The following is a 25768-nucleotide window of genomic DNA, read 5'->3' as shown; positions in this document are numbered from 1 at the left end:
AAAGATGTGGATGAGTGATTCTCTCTCTCTCTCTCTCTCTCAGATTTGAGAGAGAGAGAGAGAGTCTTTCTTTGCAGTAGTCTTATCCGAAAGTTGGTCAGCAAAAGAGGGAGGGGAACACTGAAAGTGAGACAAAGAGCAGTCTCTTATCGCACCTCAATGCGTGCTCTTCCCGAATCACGAGCTGCCATACTCGTCCGAGCATGGCAACTCCCACACCCACCAAAAGGAAACGCATCGACGCATGCAAAGCGAAGATACAAGGCAAAGAGGAGTACTGATGCGGACCGCACGAGAAGTAGTGGTTTCAATCATGTCCTCAAGTTGGTAATGGCTCGCACTCGGTCGCTCCACTTTGCTGCGGGTGGCCGTCGTCTTTGGCTTGCCGTCAAACCATGTGTTACCACATCTTCATGTCCATCAGTTGAGATTGAGATGGAGAAGATAGCAACAACACGAACGGCTTACTGTCAGCTATCAGAACGCTGGACAAGATGAGGCCTTGTGTGACGTACACGTAACCTGGAAAGGAACGATCCTCGACATGACTGGAGCTTCCTCAATGGTGGAGAAGATGTGTCATGGTTTCCACTATGAACACTGCAAGGACGAAAGACTCACATGTAATGCTAGATATGAGTATATATGTTAACATATAAACGACTGATGAATCGTGACGATTGATTGATTCACTGCCAAGAATACGGTTACTGATTCCTCCTAACTAATGTGAAGAGCAGATATTATGGAAAGGATGAAAGAATCTATAAGGAAAGATGGTTCGTCGGTAGCGGTTTAGTCTTCGAGCGATAGGCTTGGTTTATGTGCTGAGTGGTTCCCTCTGTTGGGTATCCTTCTAGCATATCTCTGGACTACGTTGATAATCTCTCCCATACTTAAGTTAGAAAAATAAAAAAGAAGAAAGACAATAATATTAGTAGCGAGAGAGTAAATAGTCCTTTTTGTCTGTCTTGACTTGACCTAGGGTTGAGCTTTTATGCTTAGGCATTTATATAGAGCATATGAGTCTCCGTTAAGGCTTCCCTTATCCTGTGTGGCGAAGACATTTAATATAAGTTGCTTGCTAGCGTGTGTCCCTATGTACGATGCTTAGGGACTGCTGAGGTGAGGCCTCTGGTCTGTCTTCCTTATTTCTTTAGGTCAAGAATGACGTAGCCCTATCTAGTCATCCATTCGAAATGAAAGGTTAGTAAAGTCGAAATATACCGCCGACTATTAATGCGGAGTTAGGTCTCTTTCCTAACTACGAGATTGGTGAGAAGTGGGTATCATAGGCCTATTTTAGGAAGTCAGGTCAAACGACGTGAGCTAGTGATCGTATGGAGTATGTGTTTTTCATACATTTACATAAGAATTGCTTACATAACAGACAAGCTACAATGTGCCATCAGATTTATCCCTATCAATATATAATGTTGAACATCCATAAGAATATTAAACCTTTAAAAGTGACTGATGGATATATTATTACTAAATTAGATTTAAATATTTTTTTTATCTATAATTTAGAATCAACGAGATAAATAATCATATCTTTAGACTATTATGTAGTAGTAGTAATAATAATAATAATAAAGTAAAGTTGACAATAGGTTGATCGCTTGCTCTTTAGATGACTATGTAATTTTCAATTCCACGTTTTATTGCTTTTGGATATCATATCTTTTTTTATATTATTTTTCCTTATATATATATATCATATTATTGTTACAATTTGGGTCTGAAATAGTTTCTGATCGTCATCGATATCATCACTATCATCCTGTGGACGTCATTATTTATCTTAGCACAAATCCCAAGCCTTGTTTGGGTGCGCAATTGATAGATTGGGTTGGGTTTGGGGGCTACAAATCGATCGAAGCCATTTGACTCGACCCAAACAAGCCCAAGTGGCTGCCTTCAAATGCCCAAATCTATTTGGGCGGAAATGTGGCCCAAATACATATCGTTAAATGTGCTCTCTTCCGACTGGAGGACGGGATATTTTTCTTATTCGACCTTTGTCCGCGACGAGGTTTTATTGCGACGAGGACTTCTCGGCGAGTAAGTAGACGAAATCTCTTGCATAACCTTGACGGACGTTTGATCGGGAACGGGCTTCTCAATTGGATGATTCGATCGTTTATTGGGTTCCAGAAAAGTTGTATACGTTGATTAGGTCATCTGATTTTTCCTCATTTTCATGTTCCTCTTTCTGGTGTGTCCTCGAGGTTTTATTGTGTTCTTGGTAGGGAATGTTGTCTGGGAGCAAGATCTCTTTTTTTTGGTGCTGGTTGCGGTTTGAGAGTTGCACTATTAAATAATCGAGTCTGCACTCTGCACGAAGTTTCATTAGGAGAGTATGGAACCAAGACAAGTTTATGTAGTTGGTTGAAATCTAAATTTGGATAATAAACATTTAAAAAAAAGAGAAATAAGGAGTAGTTGGTTGAAATCTAAATTTGGATAATAAACATTAAAAAAAAAAAAGAGAAATAAGGATGTATATGCATGACATCAAGCTTGAAAGTATGAAATTGTATTTGTCTGATTGTTACTGAAGATGTCTCCTGGGTGACTGGTAGGAAGATGGCCCAATTAATCAAATCTCCCTTTGCTTTTGCAATATGACTGCTAGATAATAATGACATTCAATTCTCCGCATATCGGGAAGAATTGATCATCAGAACAATTTTCTATATTTTGATGCATAGTCTATATTACCTTATTACTAGATGTTTGGGCAAATGATTAGAATAAGAGAAATATCGGAAACCATTACTGTTCCAAAACCTATAATCTGTGATCATTTATCTGCCATATTGACTTTCAAATCAATGCCAAAAACATTACCATACCATAACCCTAAACCCTTTCGTAGAATTTTAAATTCCTATAGCCATGCCATTTCATGTTTTTTAACTGGTCATATGTGTTGCATCTCTGGCTTTGCCCATTGACTGAAAGCTAGCATGCCCAGCCACTGAAAGAAATTCTGCACCTGAACTTTGTTAAGCCAGCATGCCATGTCACACATTGGTATTTATTGTTGATTTTCACTTGATTGAGATTTTTTTTCTTTGTGATCAATTTGTTATTCAGCAAAAACATCTTGAAGAGGGTCATTAACGATGTTGTCTTGATATTGTAGAAATGGAGGCACTCCTTGTAAAGCATCTCGTTCCTTCCACTCATGCTAATCCTTCTGCAAGGAGACGTTTTGGAAATTGTACATCAGAAGACTCAAAATTGCTCCACATTTTGCCAGTACAACGGGGAGTCAACAAGCATATGCATTTTTCTCATTTCACTACACGATCAAAACAAGCTCCAGTTCAAGGCATTTAACTATTTTCCAATACTACTATATGTTGGAAATTTTTTATTTTATCACTAGTGTAGTTTTCATAATTCATAGTTTAGCTTTCTTTCTGAACTCGCATCGGCGGTGTGTGGTCGAGTCAAATTCTTAACCGAAATGGCCAGTAGGTGGTCTCCTCTGGGCAAGCCCCATTGGTAGTTCTACTAGCGAGATGATCCAGGTAGAAGGGTGATTGATGGTAGAGTTCATCTAAGTGACAAGTTTGAAAAGCTTTACTTCCTCACTTTTGATATAGGTCAGAGTGTCACAAGGATGATGATTATGTAAAAACAGCATATTTGAGGATATGTATCATGGATTTCAATTATCTTTGGTGCAAACGTTTTTCATATGAGTTAAAAAGCAAACATAATTCTAATGGACATACTTGAACTTACCTTGTTGCAAGTGTTGGAGCTGCTGTTTGGATAGATACTTTATGATTGTTATATTAAAAGGAGAATTATTCCTAGTTATCTTGATTAAATTGTGTGGAGAGTCAGGTGCAACAACATGCTAGAGTTGAAATAAATCATAGGTTTACAGTGTTTAAATTGAGGGCATTTTGTCTTAGAAAGTGTCTTTGGTGGATTTACAGGCTCCAACTTACATAAGATTCCTGCATGCAGATAAGCACACCAAATTTATTAAAGCTGCACCATGATTATAATTTTTTTTCCTATCAACTAATTTGGGATCGACATCCATTATTGTTCTCTTCTATTCTTCATTGCTGTCCTTCAGAAATTGTGCATAAATTTGCATGTCAAAAATTATACTTGATCTATCCAATCTGATGCAAGTCAAAATTGTTGCTTTAAGTCCAGATGAAGTATTCATGGACTTGGTTGAGACGGCTATTACTCATTGCTTATTTGGTACTTGGGTATGTATTTTAGAAATGGAATGCCTTCTTGCCAGTGAAATTTTCAAAGTCCTATGTAAATGATCTCGCATTCTCCAAAACTGGTGGGTAGTGTTAATTTGTATCTTTTGCAATCTTCGCATCTATTAGAACAAAACCTACTCAGTCTCTTTATCTTTCTCAGTTTTTATTTTTACCTTTAATTTATCTTTTGTGTTTCCCACATGCCTCGTGCACAAATTTTGCTTGTTACGTAGTTTCATTAGTTCTCTGGTAGGTCCTTTTGTTTATCGTCTATAGAACTTGCAAACATTGATCAGTTGGCTTCAGATTTTCAGGATTTTGCAAATCCTTCTCGTCTTTTACAAACAACCACGGCAAAATTGCAGACTAAATATGTTCCTGAAGACATACTTTCGTCCTTGGAGTTGGACATGTCTAGCTCTTACTACATGGTTGAGCTGTGCACAAGTAAGGATTTTGGCTCTTGTTTGAGGGACGTAAATGCCGCCATACTGCTTTGCTTGATAGATGTAAATGGTGATGCATTACTACAGAGGCTATCTGCAGTTATGTTAGACCGCTCTATGCAAGGGAAGGACATGGATTCCAATGAATCTGTTCACTTTCAAAGAGGTTCAGTTGATATTGTCACCTTCAAGGGCTCCAAGTTAGGAAAAATTGAAGCATTTTGGATTGGTCTTGAATCAGGTATGTCCAGAATCTACTTTCTAATACTATCATATCACTAGCAAACCTTTTGTCACACTTCATAAAATGAATCCATTAGCAAAGTTCTATTATCTATGGCTTGAATGAAGTTTGATGTGGTCTGGATCTTTCATCTTCAAGGTCAGGTTCTTGGAGGCTTGATGGTGTAAGCTTGACAGTGATCAGTGGGCCAGTATATTTATCTCCATTTACTGAAAGTGGAGATGAAAGTCAGTTTGATTGTGTGCAATATAAATTTGAAGCAAATAATGTACTTCTTGGAGAAGGGGGGATATCCATTGTTGAGCTTAGGCCATTCTGTAGTACCGAGTTATCTAGGATTTCTTTTACAACCTCACTAAATATGCAGTCGTTGTCACAAACCCTATTGCTGAATAAACAAACAACAAAGGAGGATAGCATGAGGGAGTATGCAGATCTTAAGTTCTCATTGCTAGTTTATGACCTCATTCTTATTTCAAGTGGTTCATCGATTTTAAATTTCTCTTTCAATGAGAAAGCTGCTTATGCATTCGTAGCTGGTGGAATTGGTGGATTCTTGTACCTTTTGCTGTTGCAAAGGTCGGTCGACGGATTGTCTGCACCAGGAAATCAGTCTGAGAATGGTGAGAACTTCTTGCAGGCCTCTGGAGGTTTTAAGAGGCAATGGTTACCTTTGGCATTGGTCATCGCCCTTGGTTCCACTGTATTGAAGTATCGGATAGGAGGAACAACCATAGCATTGTCACCAACTGAGCTCTTCATTGGGGTTGCAGGCTTTCTTACAAGTAAGATAGCTGTGGTTCTGGCAGCATTTAGACCTTTCGAAAGGAATTCAAAGAACAAGTAACAGACAAATGGGAGCTGGTCGATTTGCAACTCTATTCAGCATTACAGGCCCCACATCTACACCAAGATTGATACCAAGTACAAAGTATATGACTAATTAAACCCAGTTGGAGTGGGTTTTATTGTTTAGGTATGTGATTTTAAATCCAATTAGCACCAGAAAGCTGAAGCCATTCCTCCAGCAAATGAAACTAAACTTTAATATCGGAAGAACCTCACAAACCATAGATTATCAAATGACATGTTTAATGTTTAAGTGGGTATGCTTGTTATAGTTACAAAAAAGAAATTATCCAAGTGTTATCATCAAGTTTTATCCTTGAGATGCTTTATATTAGTTAAGTTATCATTGAAATGTACTACCAATATTTGTTTTTGAGATGCACAGTATCGTCATTTCGTGCCATGTTGGCATGTTTTTGGCACTAACGCAGCGATAAATTTTTTTAAAAAGATGTTTTATGTTGGTTGGCATGTATGGACACCATTAAACATGGATTGTCATTTCGTGGCACATGACATGGCATGATTATTGTGTAATATATCATGATGGTCAAAATAGACTTGTGTTTGGTTTGTATGAATCAAAATTTGTTCTAGCCATATATTGTGACTTTGGCGTGTGGCCTGTGAACATGTATCGATTGACTTGATAATCCTTTAGGCACTAAGTTTTATCTCTACCAGTAATTCCTCAATCGTGGTATCCGAACTTTGCAGGAAGATCTGCACATGCAGATGACGACACATCATGGAGAGGAAGGCTTGTGCGATGATGAAGGTGAGGAGCTTACTACAAAAGCATAGCCTGCAGTTCTCTTTGCGAGGCCGAAGGTCAAAATCTCACCTTTTGTAGAGCAGGATATGTTATCTTCGATCAGATAATATGGTTCTTCTTTGATGCTATACCCTTACTGTTTCTTCTCCCTTAAAAGAGCTGAAAGCCTTCAGAGACGATCTATCTTTCATCTGCATCAATTCTGATTCCAAACAATTTATACAGCTCCTATACAATTCTAGCTTTTTCCAAAAAAAAGAAAAGATGCCGTTTATGTGGTACTACATTTGAATTTATCGAGCACAGTTTCTTATCTACCATTTCTCCTCTTCTTTATGGCAATTTAAAGTGTGTTGCTTTCCTCTATTTTGAGAACTGGTGCTATGGGAAATGAGGGTTCTCAGCTAGAAAGCTTCTTCTTCTGGTATGACCGAGCTACTATTGCCATTGCACTCTGGTGACTTTGGAGGACCTAAACGAGGCTCTCTTCAATGTAGGATCATATAAATGTCTCGGATTAGGATCATATTGTTGATCCATAAGGTATCACTCTCTTGGAGGGTAATAATGTTCATCAGCTACAAGGCAGAATGCAGGACTATTTGGGATGGAGCTTCTAAAGGTTCCTAGCTCAGCTTGTCCAACATCATCATTAAATTTGATTGTCCAGAGGATGTGCTTATTTGAGGTGCCAAATTGGAAGGAATTCAACTCCTATAAATAGAATTTTACTCTTAAAGGTTGATCCAAATACTTAATATGTTATTAAAAGTATATTTTTTTCCTTTAAGAAATTTTGATGACTATCTACTGAGCATGTTTTATAGAAAGAAAAATATGCTCACTCTGACTTAAATGGGTGATTTTTTTGTACTTGTTTGATGAAGTAATGTGTATTTTTTTTATTTGAGTGAAAAATTAATTAAACGTTATTTATTTTCTAAATTCTAAATTAATTATGATAATAGAAATATTCCATCTTTCCCTTTGCGTCCTTCCCAACGTTAATTGGGTCAGCCCTGATGGACGGCTGAGATGGGGCTCTCGGCATCCGCAAACTGCGAACGAGCAAAACATACTCGTTCGAGTTCTGTGGGACCCCACCGAGCGAACACGGTGCGGTCGGTGCTCCTTCAGCCAGGAGGCAGGTAGCTTCCGCGAGTGGGGGTATCTTTGTGTCGGATTTAACAGTACCCGAGTAGGTCCGCAACAGCGGACGGCTGAGATCGACTCCCGGAATCTACCACTCGCCCTCCCCACTCCCCATCGTGTCTACGCCTTCGAAATTACGCACTCATCTTACTTCCTAACTATTGGTAGAATTCCGTGGGACCCATCTGGCTCCGCTGCGAAGGCATATGGGTATCCGCGTCCGTCACGACGAGAAACACAACCCCGATCGGCCCACAGATGAGACAAATGGACGGCCGAGATCGACTCCTGGCGTCTCCCGCTCGCGCTCTCCGCTACCGTCGTCTCGCTTTTCCTCCATGGCTATTGGACAGAGCTACGAGGGACCCTCTCGGAGTCCCAGTGACGGGCAAGCGACGACTTACGGGGCGGTGTCTTTGCGTCTGCCACAGAGAAACACGATTAATGGACGGCTAGAATGGACTCCCATATCTACCCATCGGTATCCACATCGATTTCATAAGAAAGCGATAGGATAAGTCTCCGAGGAGCCCACCGAGGAACCAATTCAAGAACGGGTATTGGGTGATCGGGTATGAAAAGACGTTTTCCAAAAGAAACCCAATAATAATCCAACTAATTGTAACCTAGCATATGTAACGCGATACATATCGCTTCTCTTCGCCGCTCCGCCCTTTCTTCTCCCCCCCCCCTCCCTTCACTTCGCCCCCCCCCCCCCCCCCCCCACCTCTTTCTCTCTCTCTTCGCAATAATCCCCTCATATTTCCCCTCGGCTTATTATTATTATTTTTATTATCGCCCAATTCCTTTTCAAATCGATCACAGGAGCGAAACTCCTCCCCCGCTTTAAACCCCCAACATCGCGTCCGATCCAAATGGCTTTCCACATCGCTTGCCCCATCACTTGGTAAGACTTCTCCTCACCCCTTCTCCCTCCCCCTCTTCTGCCCTGTCTTCTCCCCCGCTCTCCCCTCCCTCCCTCCCTCTCGCTCGCTCTGGTTTGGTTGCGTGACGATTGGATCGACGATTGGTGACCCGCAGCCGGCGGATTTGCGATTGCGAGCTCGGATTCCCCGCGGCGCTGCGCGGCGAGGCGGCGAGGAGCGGGTTCTTGGATGAGATCGACGCGCTCGAGGAGTTCTTGAGGGACCCATGGACAGTCCGGCCCGCGGACGAGGAGGTGGAGGAGACCGTTCAGGTCTGGGTCCCACGCGTGGCGCAGGTCGCGGCCCCACCCTCGGCGGCCGTGGACGATGGGGGTGGCGGCGGCGGCGGCGGCGGCGGCGCGGGGGATGAGGTGAAACGGGCGCTGCTGCAGCGGCAGGCGCTGGCTGCTTCCCTGGCGGCTGAGGATTACGTCCGGAGGTTGGAAGCTGGGAATGGTTCGGTGAGTGGTCCTCTTGTATCTCTTGGTTAGGTTTTGTTTAGCTTGTTGGCTCGCCCTTGTCTTAGATTTGGCCAATGACACTGTTGCTTTAGGGTCTCGTGGTATTCTAGAATTTATGTCCAAATTTCCACTTTAGTTTTCTGAATTTATACCAGAGTTGAAGTTTCTTTCTTTAAGAATTAATCTATTATGCTTGCTTAATTTTCTACCTTGTTTCTTTCAGGTATACAACTATTCATTTTTGATAACTGGTTTCATAAATTATGTTTTTTTTGTCATGCACTTTTTCTTTGTTTTCTATGTTAATTGTGCTAGATGTTTTGGTGGTTGTTTAAGGCACCTACATGATGGAACCAGTATATGTTATACATTTATTTTTCCATTAGAAGATATCTGATTATGATACCATGACAATAAAGGGATTGAATCGTGGGCATTGAACCCATGCCCATTTAATAGCCTGACCGATACGGGTCCGATCCTTTGTCGGGGTACCAAAACATGATACCGAGAGGGGAGGATCAGGGTATCAGGACATTCACTAGGAGTTGATGTGCTACAGGCTACAAGTGATAACCGGCATGCAGCGGACGACAGGTCGTATAGATCAATGAGCTCATGGCACAGGCAAGAGAGTCGTGAGTGTCCATGACACTTGTGTGCATGCATTGCAAAACGAAACCAGCATTAAAAGAAAATGGACCGGGTTGCCCGAAAGGGTCAGTCCACATCCTGGTTCACGTTGGGGCCAATCATTGTCGATTTGGAGATCTAAACATTTGGATGTCAAAATCTGAAAAACCTGTAACGAATATCCCCAGGACAATATTCTTTTATTTGTTGTCATAATTTGAGCAATATTTGATGCTAATAATATGAATACTGGCTTAGGGCTTTACTTCCTCCCAAATCTTTTGTAACATTGTCCTTAGTGAATAATTGCATCTCATCATCATGTCTTATGCTACACTTGAAAAACTAGAGGTCTATTGTTTCATAACAAACTAAGCATTTTTTCTCTACGTTCCATGATATAACTGTAATTATTTAAGTTATATGGTTTCCATCTTAGCTCAATTGATTGATCACTATATGTTACAGGACAGGACGTATTTTATTTCTCTAATATTTACTGGCATTAATATGTATTCCCTCACTTCATTTTTAGATATCAATTAATTCAACTTACTACTGTTCAAAAGTTTGTGGATTATATTATATATATCTCTGCACTTGTATTCACCATCTCAACGATAACCATATAATTAGGATTTTCTGACAATTTCGAGGTGTCAAATGAAATAGCTTACATGGCACTAAATTGTTTACACAAGAATTTTTTTTCTATGTTGTGGAACAAAAAATTAGATAATAATGCTTGAATTATCTCAGGAGGTACTAGGAGAGGCAACCAGCAATCTTGCTGGAGAAGATCAAGGCATTCCTACCATCAAAGTTATGTGCCGTATATGTTTTACTGGGGAAAGTGAGGGTAGTGAGAAGGCTATGAAGATGCTATCATGCAAATCATGCAACAAGAAGTACCATAAGAGTTGCTTGAAAACATTGGCTGAACATAGAGGTTTCTATTTACAACTCTAGAGTACAATAGAACCATTTTTCCCCCAAAGATTTCCTAGCTAAGCATTTTTCCTGCAGATCTATTTCATTGGAGTTCGTGGTCTTGCCCCTCTTGCCGCATATGTGAGGTACTTGCTTTTCCTGTTCTAAGTTGGTTACAGCATTTTCTTGAGAAAGGGTAACAATAATATTATTAGATATTTGTGTGTTTTTTGGAACTTTTTTCTCAAATTTTATTTCATGGAACACATTTTGGCAATTATGGACTTTTCAAATTATGTTGTCTGTATATGTTCTATATTTCTTTGAACACACAGAACAAGTTCTATCATTGTTGGAGTGCTGGTAGAGCCAACTAAATTTTGGTTGTTAAAGCATGGTTAGACAAAGTTCTATGTTCAGCATTCTGGGGCTGCTGATTCTTGAATTTAAATGTTTTTTCCTACTGAATCTTAGTGCATCCTTTTATTTTGTGGCAACCATGACATTGCGTGCATCTCTTTTTAATTCTTTCGACCTCGAAAACATGTTGATCTTAATTCCATGATGTTGACAATTTACAACTAAAACATTGACAATGTTGGGAACAAAATTTCATCATGTCATCCATCTTCTGCTTTCTAATATGACTGTCCATTTATCTATGGGTAATGGATCCAATATGTTCATTCAGTCTATTTCAAATTGATTTCGGCATTGATCTGGTTCCATTCCATCTAGAATGCTAACTTTTATTTCTAGTTGATAACTATTAAGACATACTGTTTCTCTAGTGAGACCGAGGAATGTATAATTCCTCGGTCTTGGCAGTAGCAGACACTTGAAAACATAAATGTATAATTCTTTCCTGTACTTAGGTTGTCATATGCGTGCATTATATGTGTTGGTCTGCTGTGAGTTCTTGAGGTGAGTCTTGGCATCACAGTGAAGTTACTCCTCTATTTCAGTTCATATCACAAAAACCCTTCTTTGTTTGAAGGAGTAAGGTTGGACGCATTGTAGACACCCCGATGACGCAAGTCTTGTGCATTAGGCCACCTTTTTTATGTTCTTTAAAGAACTTGCATCTAAGAGGGAAAATGGTTTCAGTGAACCAGTGATTCAATTAGTAATTATCCGAAAAAAAAATAGTAGTCATCTGAAACAGAAGTTTATGCAATGTACATGTATTAGCAGTATGGACCGGCCCGAGCAAAATTGCAAACCCTATAGTTAAGTTCATGCTTACTGCATTGCCATAAACCAAATGAATATGAATTCTGAACAAATCTCTTGGTAACCTCTAGAAAAATAACCCAATTCCAGAATGACAATATGTTCCTATTTCAAAAGAATTTGATGTAGTTGTTATCAAGTTTTTTCTGTAGTAGTGGCGATTTAGTCACAGATAACTGCTAAGCCTCATTTTCCTAATATCTTAACCTTCTTTTTTCTGCTAAAATTTCTTCCCTTGAAAGTTGATAACTAGTTTTATACAGCAGAAACTCTTTTTGCTTTAATATTATGGAATCTTTTCAAATAGGTATGTTGGTTCAGGAATCACATCTTTGATGATCTGATTGATGATGCAATTAAATTTAATTTATGAAAAATATATTTTAGAGGTTCTACCAAGTTCCAAGTACTACTGTCGTAACAGTTAGATGACCTTGGTGAACCTGCCACTTCTTCTGGAAATTTACAAAGGTTTTGCATATGGTTTGCCTTGTTGGTCCGTACCGATGTACCGACTGGCCTTCGATATGATATGTACTAAACCGTACCAACATATTGGCACATAGTACGGTGGGGCACACCAACAAACCGGTATCTACTGTATGTATCGGTCTCCTGTTAGATTGATATGCATCACCCATATAGGGTGGTATGTCGTGGTACGACGAATCTTAGTTTTGCAATTGTTGATTCTAGGAACAACTTGTTGAAAGTCATCACTCTGTAAGAGCTTCTGAAACTTTTATAAGCAAGGTTTGCCAATTTAGGTATTGGACTCGTGCAAGTCCATGATAGAATCGGTACGGGCAGGTCTCTGATAGCATACCAACCGTCAACACATTTTATGCTAGTACATACTGTGATACTGAGGGGGCAAGGATAAGAAGGTGAGAAGGAGATGTGTGTGTATTTGTGGAGGATAAGAAGAAGAGGAGGTTTGTGTAAGAGTACTACCAGGAGGGTTGACAGTGGTGCATTGTGGGTGGCGGCATGGGAGAGGCAAAATGAGAACTTGTGTGAGATAGAGAGATGAGAGATAGGCGGCAAGCATCCCTAATAAAAAAAAACTGGTATCACACATGAATCACCCAAAAAGAAGTGGTCTGCATCCCAGTTCATGCTCAGAACAGAAATATTGGCTACCACATGATGGTCCAAGTGAAATGATAAACCTTGGCTGTAAGACTTTGATCACTTTGTGAGGATAATTTTTCCGTACCTTGACTTATTTTTGTTGTATCCTTACTGATTGCTAGGCTTACCCGGAGCATTGGTGTGTTTCTTAAGTGGAGCCGGTTACAACTGTAACACTAGACAATCTTTTTTGACGATTTCAACTCTATGGTTTTCAAAGCTATGCTGCAAAATATTAAGATTCATTTCTAGTAAATGTAACTGTATTTCAGTAACTTTATGACTATTTTCATTTCTAATGACATTATGAAATCCGGCTACTGGTTTTCAGATGACTATTTTCTTTTCAAATGTTTCACTGAAAAGAGATGCATTTGTTGTTGAAAATGGAAAATGCTGTCTGATGCAAGTAACCAATTTACTACATTGGTCCTTAAACTGATTGTTTTTTATTTTAATCCATTTCAGTGGGCTATAAAATACATGCAAGTGCATTGTGTGATGTGTTTAATGTCTTATGCTTATTTTTGTCATGTTCTGGTTGTCTTCCCTGCTTGGGTTGGTGATATCTCTACCTGATTATTTCAACTTCAGGTTTGCCGAAGAACCGGTGATCCCAATAAGCTGATGTATTGTAAAAGGTGTGATGGTGCATATCATTGCTATTGTCAGCAGCCACCACACAAGGTTTGCGTTATATGGTTGATTTCTGGATGATCTAGTTTTCTGTCTTTGCAATGTCAGCTCAACAATTGAACTTGCAGAATGTGAGCCGTGGACCTTACTTGTGTCCGAAGCATACAAGATGTCATAGCTGTGGGTCAACTGTCCCTGGAAGTGGTCTTAGCACAAGGTACTTTAAACTTTTGCTGTAATTTTCTGCATGATCCACCTTATCAGTCCGAACTGGTGTACTGACCAGCCATGGGTATGGTACATACTGATGTATTAACATATGGTATGATGGGGTATATCGACAGATTGGTATTTACCGCCTATACCGATCCTCTGTTGGACCGGTATGTACCGCCCATACTAAGCGGTACAACGTGATATGGCGAACCTTGGTTTTCCGTACATAATTAAACCACATGGTCTAAAATTAGCCTATTGGATTGGCATCATTCTTCTTCTAACATTGATTAATGGTTCACAGGTGGTTTTTAGGCTATACCTGTTGTGATGCTTGTGGCAGATTGTTTGTGAAAGGAAACTACTGTCCAGTCTGCTTGAAGGTACTGCTTTATTAGACACAATTTTTACCTACTAAGAGGAAATTGTGCATTGTAAATTACATACAGATTTACGTAAAGATTGTGGATATGACAAAAGTCATAGACATGCCACAATCACCATGTCCATGTTTAATGTGGCATATGAATTTATTTAGCTGTTAGAATATCCTTGAGTTTATTTATATCATTAACAGTATTGGAAAAAGTGCAAATGTGGCATGATGCTATCGAAAGTTTAATTTTGCAAATGAATAATCAGTTAGCGATAATGTTCAGATTACTGGTAGTCAGTTATATCTGAGTAATTAAATCATTGAATCTTCAAATAGCATCTTCGTGGTCTTTGATTGGTTATAGATGGCAACAATTCATGCTTTCCTTGGGAGTAAGGTGGAGACAGCAGCATTCTCTTTTTTAGGGAAAGCAACAAGCTGCAATCTTGTTCTATAAAGCTATTGAAATAAGTCGAAGGTGGAAATTATAGAAAAATTGAAAAGGAAAAAGGAAAAACAAAAAAGCGAAAGAAAGGAGGGTGGATGGCCTCTTCAGATTAATTAAAATTACTAAGATACAGTCCATCTATGGTGTAATTTTACAATCTGCAGCAGCCTAAGAAGATGGGATATTGTTTAAGCTAGAAAACCATTTTGAGGTCCTAGATAAGATAGAACTCATTCTTGCACTTTCTTGAAAAGTCTTGTTATTTATTCCTTTGAAATCATCCAGCAGATCAACAGGATGAAAGCATCAATAAAATATCCCCATGTGTGGACATATGCTAGCTATTCTGGATTTTCAGAGGACATCAGGAGAGGATAGGGGTAGTAAAAAGCTTGATCCCCAAAAAGGGCATCCCAGATGTACTTACTAGTGGTGCATTGAAGAAAGATACGAGCAATGAACTCAGCTGAAGCTTAGCAAGTTGAAAAAGTGGCTTCTTGTGTCTATTGCTTTTTCAGGAGAATCTTCGGGGGCTGAACTTTGTTTCTAAAGGCAACCCCACATTAAGCATTTGATATTAGGGATGTAGGTGGCCTAGCAGAGGGCCCTGCCAATGGGACGTAAGATGCCCTGAAATTAAGGAATTTATAAGAAGGTAGGAATAGGCCCTTTGAGCTTCATCTCCAGGCGATCAAATCAACCAAACTAGAGTCACCAAAGAGAAAGGCAAGCAAAACAGGATCTGAGGGCCAAGGATGAGGTTCGCGTAATGCTTTCAACCAAAACCATCTTGATGCAAGCCAGAAGATGGTGATCTCAGGAGTTAGTACTTTAAAAACAATTGCATAGTACTGGTAAAGTAAGTTCTGAATGAGAGGGATCAAGTCAATTGTCCTTCCCCAGCCTAACAGTTCTTCCATTTGCCAAGTGATATAAACTGATGCAAGCCAGACGTGACCATGATCTCAGGAGATACAACTTCTAATACAATTGCGAAGTAGTGGAAAAGAAAGTTCTAAAGGAGATGGATCAAGTCAGTTCTCTGTCCACAGCCTAGTCAATCTTCCATTGCCAAGTGATGTATTATGTTGATTAAAGATTTCTAGGCTTGAAGAAATAGAGAATAGATTATGCTGATTCAAGAACTTTAAATGATTATGAGGAAAATGTCAGGAACAGTCAATGTTGCGAAGCTCAAAAAATTCTTGTTGTGTGAGAAAAATGGCATATGGCATTGCAGTGATAATATTTGTCATTAATAGTTTCTGAAGCTTTTTCCTCTCCATAATTTTCCTTGAGACCTCTTAGGTAGGTCATAATCTTAAAAGATTAAGATTTTTCTAAGATTAGGTTATCAAACAAAACCGTCCTCCCAACTTTTCAATCATGCGGGAAGAGAGTAGACTCGTTATTTCTGTGAACATGTCTTTGGAATAGGACAGGTGGTCACCCAAAGTTTTCGATGCTGGCTTGTGTGTATTCTGCATATTTTGTGTTGACAAGTCGCGAGGCACCCTTGCGTCTTACGTTGCCTAAGTCGCCCTTCGCCCTTACGATTTGTGTCCGCAAAGATCAGCCCACTTGCAATCTCTCGCAGGTCTCGAAGGACCTATAAAAAGAGAAAGTTGATTAGTTCGAAGAACGAGTGACGGACGAGTCCTGACGTCTCGCGAAAAGGGGAAGCTTTATAAGCAATTCAGCGAGCACCTTGCGTGCATAAGAGAAAATAAGGAGAGGGGGAAAACAAGGACTTTAGAAAGTTGAACGAACGGCTGCAAGTCCACAAACAGCTGCTCATCAGGTGCCGGACGCGACAACATGTTCCCGTCAAGGTAACGTGCAAACTTGTGAAAGGTTGTTCAACGCCCGACACTATACCAAAGCCCCATCCAGCCCTGTGCCACCTGGGGGGTTCTAGGGTGCTGAGATGGCTGACGTTTCGCGTGCAGCAGTGGGCTATAGAAATCAGCCTGTGGCACGCGAAAACGGAGCTGTTTTGGTGCTGTTTTGCTCGGTTCGGTGAGCGGTCGCACTGTAGCGCTGCAACTTGTTCGAACTTACATTTTTACAGACAAAAGGACTTAAAACCAAGCCAAAACATGCTGCCAAGCAGATGTACATGTAGATTAGAGCGACGAACGGTTCGTTGAACGGAGTTGTTGTGGGTGCGCGGCGACCGTTCGTGACAGTACACTTCAACCAGAAATGTCTCTCACCCATGGTTCCAAATACTGGTTGGTTGGTACAGTGTGTACAAACTGATATTTTCTGGTTTGAGCAATGACTGATATCGGACCGAATCGTTGGTATCTAGTTTTTTTTTTATAATAATTTTTGGTTCATATCAGGCAGTATGGGTTGATTTACCATTCATTACACCAGTACCATGCCGATCCAATAGATTACTGAAATTGGTAGTGAACTGAGATTTGAAACCTTGGTCTCACCATCCTCATTATTTTAGTTAATATTCTTAACAAACAATTTTAATAACTGTATTTCTTTCTTTTCTTGTTAATTTTTACACACACACACACACACACACATATATATATATATATATATTTGTTGTTGTGCCATTAAGAAGGTGAAGTAACTTTTGTAGGTCTATGGAGATTCTGAAATAACACCCATGGTTTGCTGTGATGCTTGCTTATATATATATATTTGTTGTCGTGCCATTAAGAAGGTGAAGTAACTTTTGTAGGTCTATAGAGATTCTGAAATAACACCCATGGTTTGCTGTGATGCTTGCGAAAGATGGGTCCACTGTCTGTGTGATGGGATCAGGTGATTGTCAGCATATTTTTATTACTCTCTTAAGAATAATGTTTCATTTATAATATGTTTGGTTATGCAACATAATCCAAAAATTTCTGCACCTAGGTAATTTGTATTCTATTTCACATGTTATATTGACGTTTAGTTGAAAGACTTCCAAGTTAAGAAATTATAGTGAAGGATAAAATTGCCATGAATCCCACTAAAGTAATGCTTTGCTTCACACATTGTGACGGAAAGGATCCAATTATTTTCTATGTCAATTTTAAAAGCCACCCAACACTATTGTGTAGCCAGTTGGTTTTATTGTATTTCATCTCTTTATCAAAAAGTCCAATCTAAATAATCGAGAATCTCCAGACCAACTCCATGTGCAAACTAGCTCAAAATAGTGTTGCCTAGACTCAAAATGTACTCAATGAACGTGTAACCCTGTGTTGATATAGATTAGAGAAACATGGCATGCAATGTTCATGTGCTAGAGAGAAAAAGGAGATAGAGAAGGAAGGGGAAGAGTAAGGTAAGAGGGAGGAGGAAGATGTAGACACAAATAAATGAAGGGGTGGCGAGGGAACTCATTGTGCTGTATTGCCAGAGCAATTGAATCATTTCTGTGACAAAAGAGTGGTTCCCCTTTGCTCCGTTTCTTCTTGCCCTCAATGCAATAATGTTGCCTGTTAGTGCTCACACAAGGTAAATAATATGATATCTTTTTTTAAGTTCTAGTTAATAAATTTTAAAATTAATTCTATTACATGATCTATGTCTCTCAAAAATATCTTTTTCATCTAGACTCATGCAAAGCTCATCTTAATATTCCAATGACTTATAAACTCCTGCAATATTGATAGTAATATTAATATCCAATGGTGTCCATTGTCCACAAAGGTGGTACTGTTTGGAGGAAGTCTTGAGTTTCAGAAAGTGTGTACAGGGGCCGCATGATATGGTATTCTTATACTGGAGAAGTAACTGATCTATACGAAGTTTTTGACCTAACTGAGGAATTAGAGCTTCTTGGAGAAAATGAACTTTCAAATGGTGACGGCTTTTCTGATTTGTAAATAAGACATGGGTGATTTTGTATTGAATTCTAGTCTATGCACCTTCTTTATGAAACAAGACATTGGTATTCACAATCGTCCTGCCTAATCTTTAGTGGTTGCAAATATGTTATATACTAAGACTAGAACTTGATATTGTGGAATGTATACACAATAAAGGAAGAGGACATGTGGAGGTGCATTCTTCTGTGGCTGCAATCAATATGATGCGCATGAGGATTATCTTCCTTAAGGTTAGAGGACATAAACAATATGTTAATTGTCATAGTTGCCCTTTTTCTCGGGGCAGTTACTTGAAGATGAATATGGTTCCTTGGAGATAAATATAGTTCAATATGTTAAAACTTGTATTTTCAGTTGATTTCTACTTATGTACACCCCTCTAGTCTAGAAGAACATTGGAAAACTTAGATGACAATCAACACGACAAATTTTTTGCTTTGGATTGGAATCTTGCACACGTTCATTAGAGTTTCATCATGGATTTTTTCATGAAATTCTTCTTCTCAGCTGTTAGTATTAGTGATAGCATGGTTTTTCTTTAAAATTGTGCCAATTATTATTATTTTTGTTAGTTTTGAGATTAACATTGCATGTTTCTCTTTTTATCCAATCAAGCATCTTTATATTTCTTGTTGCAGCAACACTAGCATCATATGTTATGCTGTCAGCAATACTATTTTCTCTTCATTCCAAAGGTTTAATTGAAGTTGGCTTAATACTGTGTTTTCTGGTTCTTGTTTGAAGGACTTTGCATTTATTTTACCATATGCTTTCTTACATTTTTATCCTTTTCTTTTTTCCACATGTCGCAGTGATGAAAAATATCAGCAGTTCCAAGCTGATCAAAACCTACAATACGTATGTGCTGCATGCCGTGGTGATTGTTATCAGGTGTCATTTGCTATTTGATAGACTTCTGGGGTCTTCTTGTACCACGTGATTTGATAAACTAATATTCGCTACCTTAATCATTATAATCAGGTTAAGGATATACATGATGCAGTTCGAGAACTTTGGAAGAGAAAAGATATTGTTGACGGCGATCTGATTGCAAGTTTGAGGGTTGCTGCAGGGTTGCCATCTCAGGAAGAAACATATTCAATATCTCCCTATTCTGGTGATGAACAAAGTGGTCCAATCATACTTAAAAATGATAATAGCAAGCCCCTAAAATTCTCACTCAAAGGGATCAGTGATAAATCATCAAAGGATTATGGCAATATCTCCTTAAACAAGAAGCAAGCAAAGAAGAAAGGGTATCGGATTAAGTTGGTTGGTAAAAAGGAAGAGACATATTCTAATATGGAAAGACAGAATGAGGCAAGATCATTAGAGAGTTCTTATAGGGATCAGAGAATTGATGAGATGACCTCTTCTAGACCTGATGGACCAGATGTGCTTTCTTCATCTACAGCTAGAAGTCCTAATGCTAATGGCATGAAAGCCAATCAGCTTGGTAATTGTGAACAAAATATGGTCAAAGATGTAGCAAGGGATAATGCTGATACAGTACCTAAAGTCAAAATAAAGAGCAGTAAATTACAGGGTTTGCATTTTAAAGAATGTGCAGGTAAAAGTCCAAACAAGAATGATACTGCAAGAAGTACCAAACTAGTTATACATATCGGTTCAACAAACAAAAATGCTTCTAGCTCTCCAAGATCTGAGACTTCTAGCTGTCATAAGGATCAAGAGTTAGCTGCTTCCTTTGGTATGCACATTATTATGTATATGCTGCAAACCAGTTATCTTTGTTCATTCTGGAAATCTTGAGTTATTCTGTATTATTTTTATCAAAGATTGATAAATATGATTAGATTATGATGCGGCTCTAGGGTTGTTTTAGTCTATATCTCAAATTCATATTCTGGGAATTACTGCCTTGTATATTGATGTTATTATGCACTGGAAGCACGTAAAGGCAACTAATTTTCACAAAGTAATGCCATGTAGATTGGAGAACTATATAGGTATCTTTATAAAAGAAAATGCATTTATTTGTGTTTTGTCTAATTGTTGATTTTATTTGCTTGTATACCTCACTTATTGCCAAAAGTTGAATTTTTTTTTATTACTCCTGCTTTGTAAAAACACTGTATATATGTTTGGTTGTTAAGTGTGTATTTCTGTTTGTCTGGCATTTGGGCTAGAGGCCATTAAGTCTCATCTCTGTTAGGATAGAAAACATTTACTGAAGAATAGAAAAAGTTACGAGCACAAAGGACTAGATTGTAGAATTTTCGGTCAAAATGGATAATGGCTTTTGCCTCAAACAGCACTTATGCTTCCTTTGACTTTTTATTTCATAAGATCGTGTCAATCTGAAGTCTATAATCCTGCCAATATGGTTGTTGCAAGTAGGGTTTTGAATACCGGTCCATATCGGCGTACCAAGTTCTGCTCGGTACGATACGTACCGGTATATACCGTCGGCACGCTAGGGCATATCAATGGTTCACCCTAAAACCTTAAAAATACCTTCACTTACTACGCCAGGGCATACCGATCGGCATGCCTTAGTGATGGTCAAAATTCGAGGTGGTATCGGTCGGTTCGCCTCGATAGTGGTCGATACGCCTCGGTACCGGTCAAAACATTGGTATTGCTCGGTAGAGGACGGTCCGCATACCGGTATCCTTTCGGACTGGAATGTACGGGCAGTACACATCGAAATTGAGAACCCTGGTTGTAAATCTTGTACATTTATAACTGCATATAACATATAGAAGAGAAGAGCATTAAAGGACCTATCCTTTTGCAGTGAAATTCCTATCCCAGGATACTACAACAAACCTGAAAGAAAATATGGGGTAAGAAGATTAACGACCTATAAAGGTAAACCTCACTCATCCCACGCAAGGATTGAGAAGAGAAAGCACTTGATAAGAAATAAGAAATGTAAGTGTTATCTTTGTGGAGAAGAAGGGCATTTTGCAAGAGAGTGCCCAAATGACCGAAAGAATATCAAAAGAGTTGCTATATTTGAATAGTTGGATATTCCAGATGAATACGAAATACTATCTGTACAAGAAGGAGAAAACCAAAGCGACGCAATTTATTCAATTTCTGAAGGAGAAGACATAGAAGATCTACAGCATGGTATTCACTCCTTCACCCATAAAATTTTCGCTCTAATAGAAGATAGTAGAACTTGGTGGATAGGACCTAAAACAGGATACAGAGCAAGAATACAAGTTTCCCAAGAACAAGCGGAATGCAGACACATATGGGAAATCAACGCAGAACTACCGCCAGGATTGGAAGAATGCAAATGCTGCAAGAGAACGTCGCAAAGAAGGCATAGGAGACATTGTCCCTTATGCAAGATCACTTCGTGTGGAATGTGTAGCATATACTACTTTGACAAAAGGACCCCCGTCAGGATGGAGGAACCCCCAAGGTATGAACCTAGAAACTTGCTTCAAACACAGCAAGACTTTATTAATCATTGCGAAGCAGAAATAAGGAGGCTCAAAATGGCGGTTGAATTTGAACGACAAAAGGCCAAGGAGCTAGAAGAAATGCATATTCAATCTATAGCCATAGCTCAGGAAAACCTCCGTTTACAAAACAAAGTGGTAGAGCTAAAGGAAAAATATGACAAATTGGAAGGAGAAGTACTGGAAGTGGATCGGTTAAGGCTAGAGAAGGCCGATCTCCTGAGAGAAATACAAAGGCTTGGAAAAGGAAAAACTGAAGAAAGCGAAGAAGAAGAAGAAAATGAAGAGGCTCTTGTTCTCTTGGAGGAAGAAACGCAGAAAATCCTCTCTATGGGAACAAAGAAAACGGGAGGATCAAGAAGATCCAAGAATATGCTCTTCAACTTAAAGGTGCATATGGAAATTCTGAATATTCCCCCTTTTGAAGTTAATGCCATACTAGATACAGGTGCTACCACTTGTTGCATAGACGAGAAGGCTGTACCAAAAGCTGCAATAGAGGAAAACCCTTATGTGGTGCATTTCAGTGGGATCACCTCCAAAACGATCGCGAACAAAAAATTAAGGGGAGGCAAAATGACTATTGGGAACAACACTTTCAGGATTCCTTACACCTATGTGTTCTCAATGAAGCTTGGAGATGATATTCAAATGATAATAGGATGTAATTTTATAAGGGCAATGCAAGGAGGAGTTACAATTGAAGGTAACACGGTTACGTTTTACAAAAACTTAACGACTATTAATACTTTGCCCTATATCCTCATTGAGTTCTTTAATTGATATTTAGTTTGGTGATCTCTTGGAAATAAAACAATTTTATAATGGTGAAATTAAAATTAAATTCATTCTCAAATGGCTTCTTGGTTTTTCATGTCTTATTTCCCCATCTTGATTTTCCATGCCCAAATGCTAAGTTTACTTCTTGGTCACATCTGCCATAAATTTCTTTCTAAACCTCTTGTTATTCGTTCTAAAATGGTTTTTAAGGCTATTTCTTTGTCAAGAATCCCTTTCAAATTTTCTTCTCTGTAATTTTTTTATTTGTCTTAAATCTAAATAGCTTTCTTTATTGTTTTTTAGCATAAAACTAATCTTTATTTTAAAAGAAATTCCTTTCTTCCAGAATTTAATAGTATGACATTTATGTTTAATTTTATGATACTTTGAGTAGCTAGAATGTGTCCTTTGTTTATACATGAGTATCATAATGTAAATAACTTATTATTAACATGAGTTTCATGTATGTTCTATTACTGCTGTCGAAGCAGGTGTTGATGATGCCATAAGTTAAAAGAGAACAAGATAATATGCTAGACTATCATGGTGAACATTGTAATGTGATCTGATTTGTGCGTTCTTCTTGTTTAACCTTTAATGCTTCTGCTCTATCCAATGTCTGATTTTGATTTTCTCTTTAGAATGGTTCTTCCTTCTGCTTATGTAGAAGACTGAAGAATAATGTAATTCCCTGTTATTTTCAGGAGCTAAAATGGATAATTCAAATACAAAGAGAAGTCCAGAGCATGGAGTTAAAGGAAAAACTATAATAAAGATTGGAAAATTTCATGAGAAGCACCAGAAAAGCAATGGTAATGTGACTGATGCACGTGAACTTAATACTACAGATATATCTGTAATGAGGAGGAGTGAGATAACTGCTGCAGCAGAAAATGCATCCACAGAAAGAAGTGATAAGGTTCTCCAGAAAAAGCAGACTGCTGATATATCTGTTAGGTCTCATAGAGATAGCAATGAGATGTTACCCTCAAATTTTACCTCCAGTTCTTCAAAAGACCCGAAGACTTTGCTCAAGCTGAAATTTAAGAATCCATATTTTGAGCAGAAAAGTTCATGGGCCCCTAATGGCGAGGAAGAAAACTCTGTTAAGGGGCAGAGATCAAAGAGAAAGAGACCTTCAAATGAGAAAATGGGTGGATGGCAGGATGAGAGATTATCGAAGTTGCACTTGGAGAATCTTATTGATGAAGCAATGGATGCAAATTGGATATTGCAGAAATTGGGTATGGATGCAATTGGAAAGAGAGTTGAAGTCCAATCATCTGATGGTTCTTGGTTAGTATTTAACTCCTATTAGTTTCTAGCTTTATAATCTAATTATAATCTAAGAGCTACTTTCATAATAGCATGGCTGCATAATTTGGAAATAATAGTTTGTTTTCTTTTATAATATAAAAGGATTGACATAGCCATCATATACATTTAGTGGTTCATTCTAATTGTTTTTTCATGCTCACTTATTTTACCTTCTTTTAGTTGGCCCATATGTGGAACCAGACTTCACTGTGTATTGTCTTGGTTCAAGGGTTTCTAACTGTTATGTGCTTTTTTGTATGTTGAGAAGAGATATATTACTTTATAAAGATTTATTTGATGTGGATGCTTCCAATGTATCTGAGCCCTAAGAAACCAAACAATGTCAATACAAATTGCTTACTTATGGGTGAGATTTTTTGGAGAGTGGTGCTTGCTAGTTGGGGCTAGCAATTTGCCTTGCTCTCTCAGTTACTTACCTAACCCCAATTTGGTAAAGCTATAGGAAGGGGGTGGGGGTGGTTGGCATGGATAAGCTTATGGATCCATGCCTCAACACTATACACTATACATCTTCTGCAAATGATTTCTCTGATGGTGCAATATTCTTAAATTTCTGCATGAGAGGATCTTGTTTTGTTTATATATATATATACACATACATACATACATATAGTAAATATTTATTTTGGGATGACTATTGTAAATTGAGCAACTGCTCAGTTCTAGAACCAAGATAGAATTGCTGGATGATTTATGCATCATTATTGCAGGCATCAAGGAACCGTTACTGATGTCAACCAAGATACTTCATCTTTGTCCGTCCATTTGGAAAATGGAAGATCTATCCTCTTGGAGCTTGGGAAACAAGGAATTCGATTTATTTCTCAGAAACAGAAAAGGGCAAAAACATGAATTCAGTGAAGGATCATGGCGTAGTAGGTGAATCGTATAAAGGGGAAGTTCATCTCGCTCTGGCCTAGAAATTTAGAGCTTTTTGATTTTGGCTTCCTTGATGTGACTATTCATGTGGGGGCGTATTGGTCTATGTATATTTGAATCGAAATTCTATGTTGAACAAGAAAAATCAACAACTGCTGAACGATAGAGTGCCCCTGTTGCTAAAAATGTATCATTTGTATCATCTGTGCCATTCGTTGCTTGAGGAATCATCTACTCAATTCATCTTTGCTTTGGGACCTTGTTGATCAAATTGATTCTTGTGTTAGTCAGAATACAGCAAAGAATCCCTGATGAATTTGTTGGTTGCTCTCAATCGAGTTTGATATTGTAATGCTGAGTGAGAATGAACTCACAAAAACAGTTTTTCCAAATTTATGATTGAATGTGATGTACAGGTTCTCATCAACTTCCCCCTAAACGAGCCATTATGGATTGTATAGACGCCCAATTCTTGTGGTAGATCTAAGCGTATCGTTTATCTTTTTATTCTGGTGAATGCTGCATGTTTGATGGCAACATGTTTGTTGGCTAATAGTCTGATAGTGCAAAAGCTGGTATTCAAATTGTGTTTGTATGTGTTTTTTATTTATTTTCATTTTAATATTAAATAACAATGATGGTTGTAGTTCGTAGCTTCAGGATATATATATATGTATGTATATATATATATATATATATGTATGTATATATATATATATATATATATATATATATGTATATATATATATATAGTCCACTTCTCAATTGATTGAT

At 38.5% G+C, this 25768-nt stretch overlaps 2 protein-coding genes across 2 annotated transcripts; both read left to right on the top strand.

The window, feature by feature from the left end:
• Nucleotides 1–1974: 1974 nt before the first annotated feature.
• On the top strand, nucleotides 1975–6884 carry LOC135588654 (uncharacterized). Its single transcript, XM_065080868.1, has 5 exons — nucleotides 1975–2064; nucleotides 3152–3340; nucleotides 4557–4937; nucleotides 5084–5916; nucleotides 6507–6884. Exons 2-4 carry the CDS (start codon nucleotides 3154–3156, stop codon nucleotides 5785–5787), a joined length of 1272 nt encoding a protein of 423 aa, XP_064936940.1. The 5' UTR covers nucleotides 1975–2064; nucleotides 3152–3153; the 3' UTR covers nucleotides 5788–5916; nucleotides 6507–6884.
• A 1546-nt stretch (nucleotides 6885–8430) lies between these two features.
• LOC135588653 (uncharacterized) lies at nucleotides 8431–25265 on the top strand. The gene is made up of 12 exons (XM_065080867.1): nucleotides 8431–8623; nucleotides 8758–9103; nucleotides 10496–10685; nucleotides 10763–10812; nucleotides 13628–13720; nucleotides 13798–13886; nucleotides 14190–14268; nucleotides 17417–17499; nucleotides 19370–19448; nucleotides 19539–20268; nucleotides 23482–24073; nucleotides 24826–25265. Exons 1-12 carry the CDS (start codon nucleotides 8592–8594, stop codon nucleotides 24965–24967), a joined length of 2505 nt encoding a protein of 834 aa, XP_064936939.1. The 5' UTR covers nucleotides 8431–8591; the 3' UTR covers nucleotides 24968–25265.
• The last annotated feature ends 503 nt before the right edge of the window (nucleotides 25266–25768 follow it).

Source organism: Musa acuminata, chromosome BXJ1-8, assembly GCF_036884655.1.
Source record: "Musa acuminata AAA Group cultivar baxijiao chromosome BXJ1-8, Cavendish_Baxijiao_AAA, whole genome shotgun sequence".
NCBI lineage: Eukaryota > Viridiplantae > Streptophyta > Magnoliopsida > Zingiberales > Musaceae > Musa > Musa acuminata.
The sequence above is the reverse complement of the archived record's forward strand: the minus strand, read 5'-3'. Positions and strand labels throughout refer to the sequence as shown.

Coding starts and splice junctions, on each gene's coding strand:
- LOC135588654 (XM_065080868.1), top strand. CDS start 3,154: ATGGAGGCACTCCTTGTAAAGCATCTCGTTCCTTCCACTCATGCTAAT. Junction 3,341..4,556: donor AAAACAAGCTCCAGTTCAAG/GCATTTAACTAT, acceptor AGTTGGCTTCAG/ATTTTCAGGATTTTGCAAAT. Junction 4,938..5,083: donor TTGGATTGGTCTTGAATCAG/GTATGTCCAGAA, acceptor CTTCAAGGTCAG/GTTCTTGGAGGCTTGATGGT.
- LOC135588653 (XM_065080867.1), top strand. CDS start 8,592: ATGGCTTTCCACATCGCTTGCCCCATCACTTG. Junction 17,500..19,369: donor TGTCTGTGTGATGGGATCAG/GTGATTGTCAGC, acceptor CACATGTCGCAG/TGATGAAAAATATCAGCAGT. Junction 24,074..24,825: donor CAATCATCTGATGGTTCTTG/GTTAGTATTTAA, acceptor TCATTATTGCAG/GCATCAAGGAACCGTTACTG.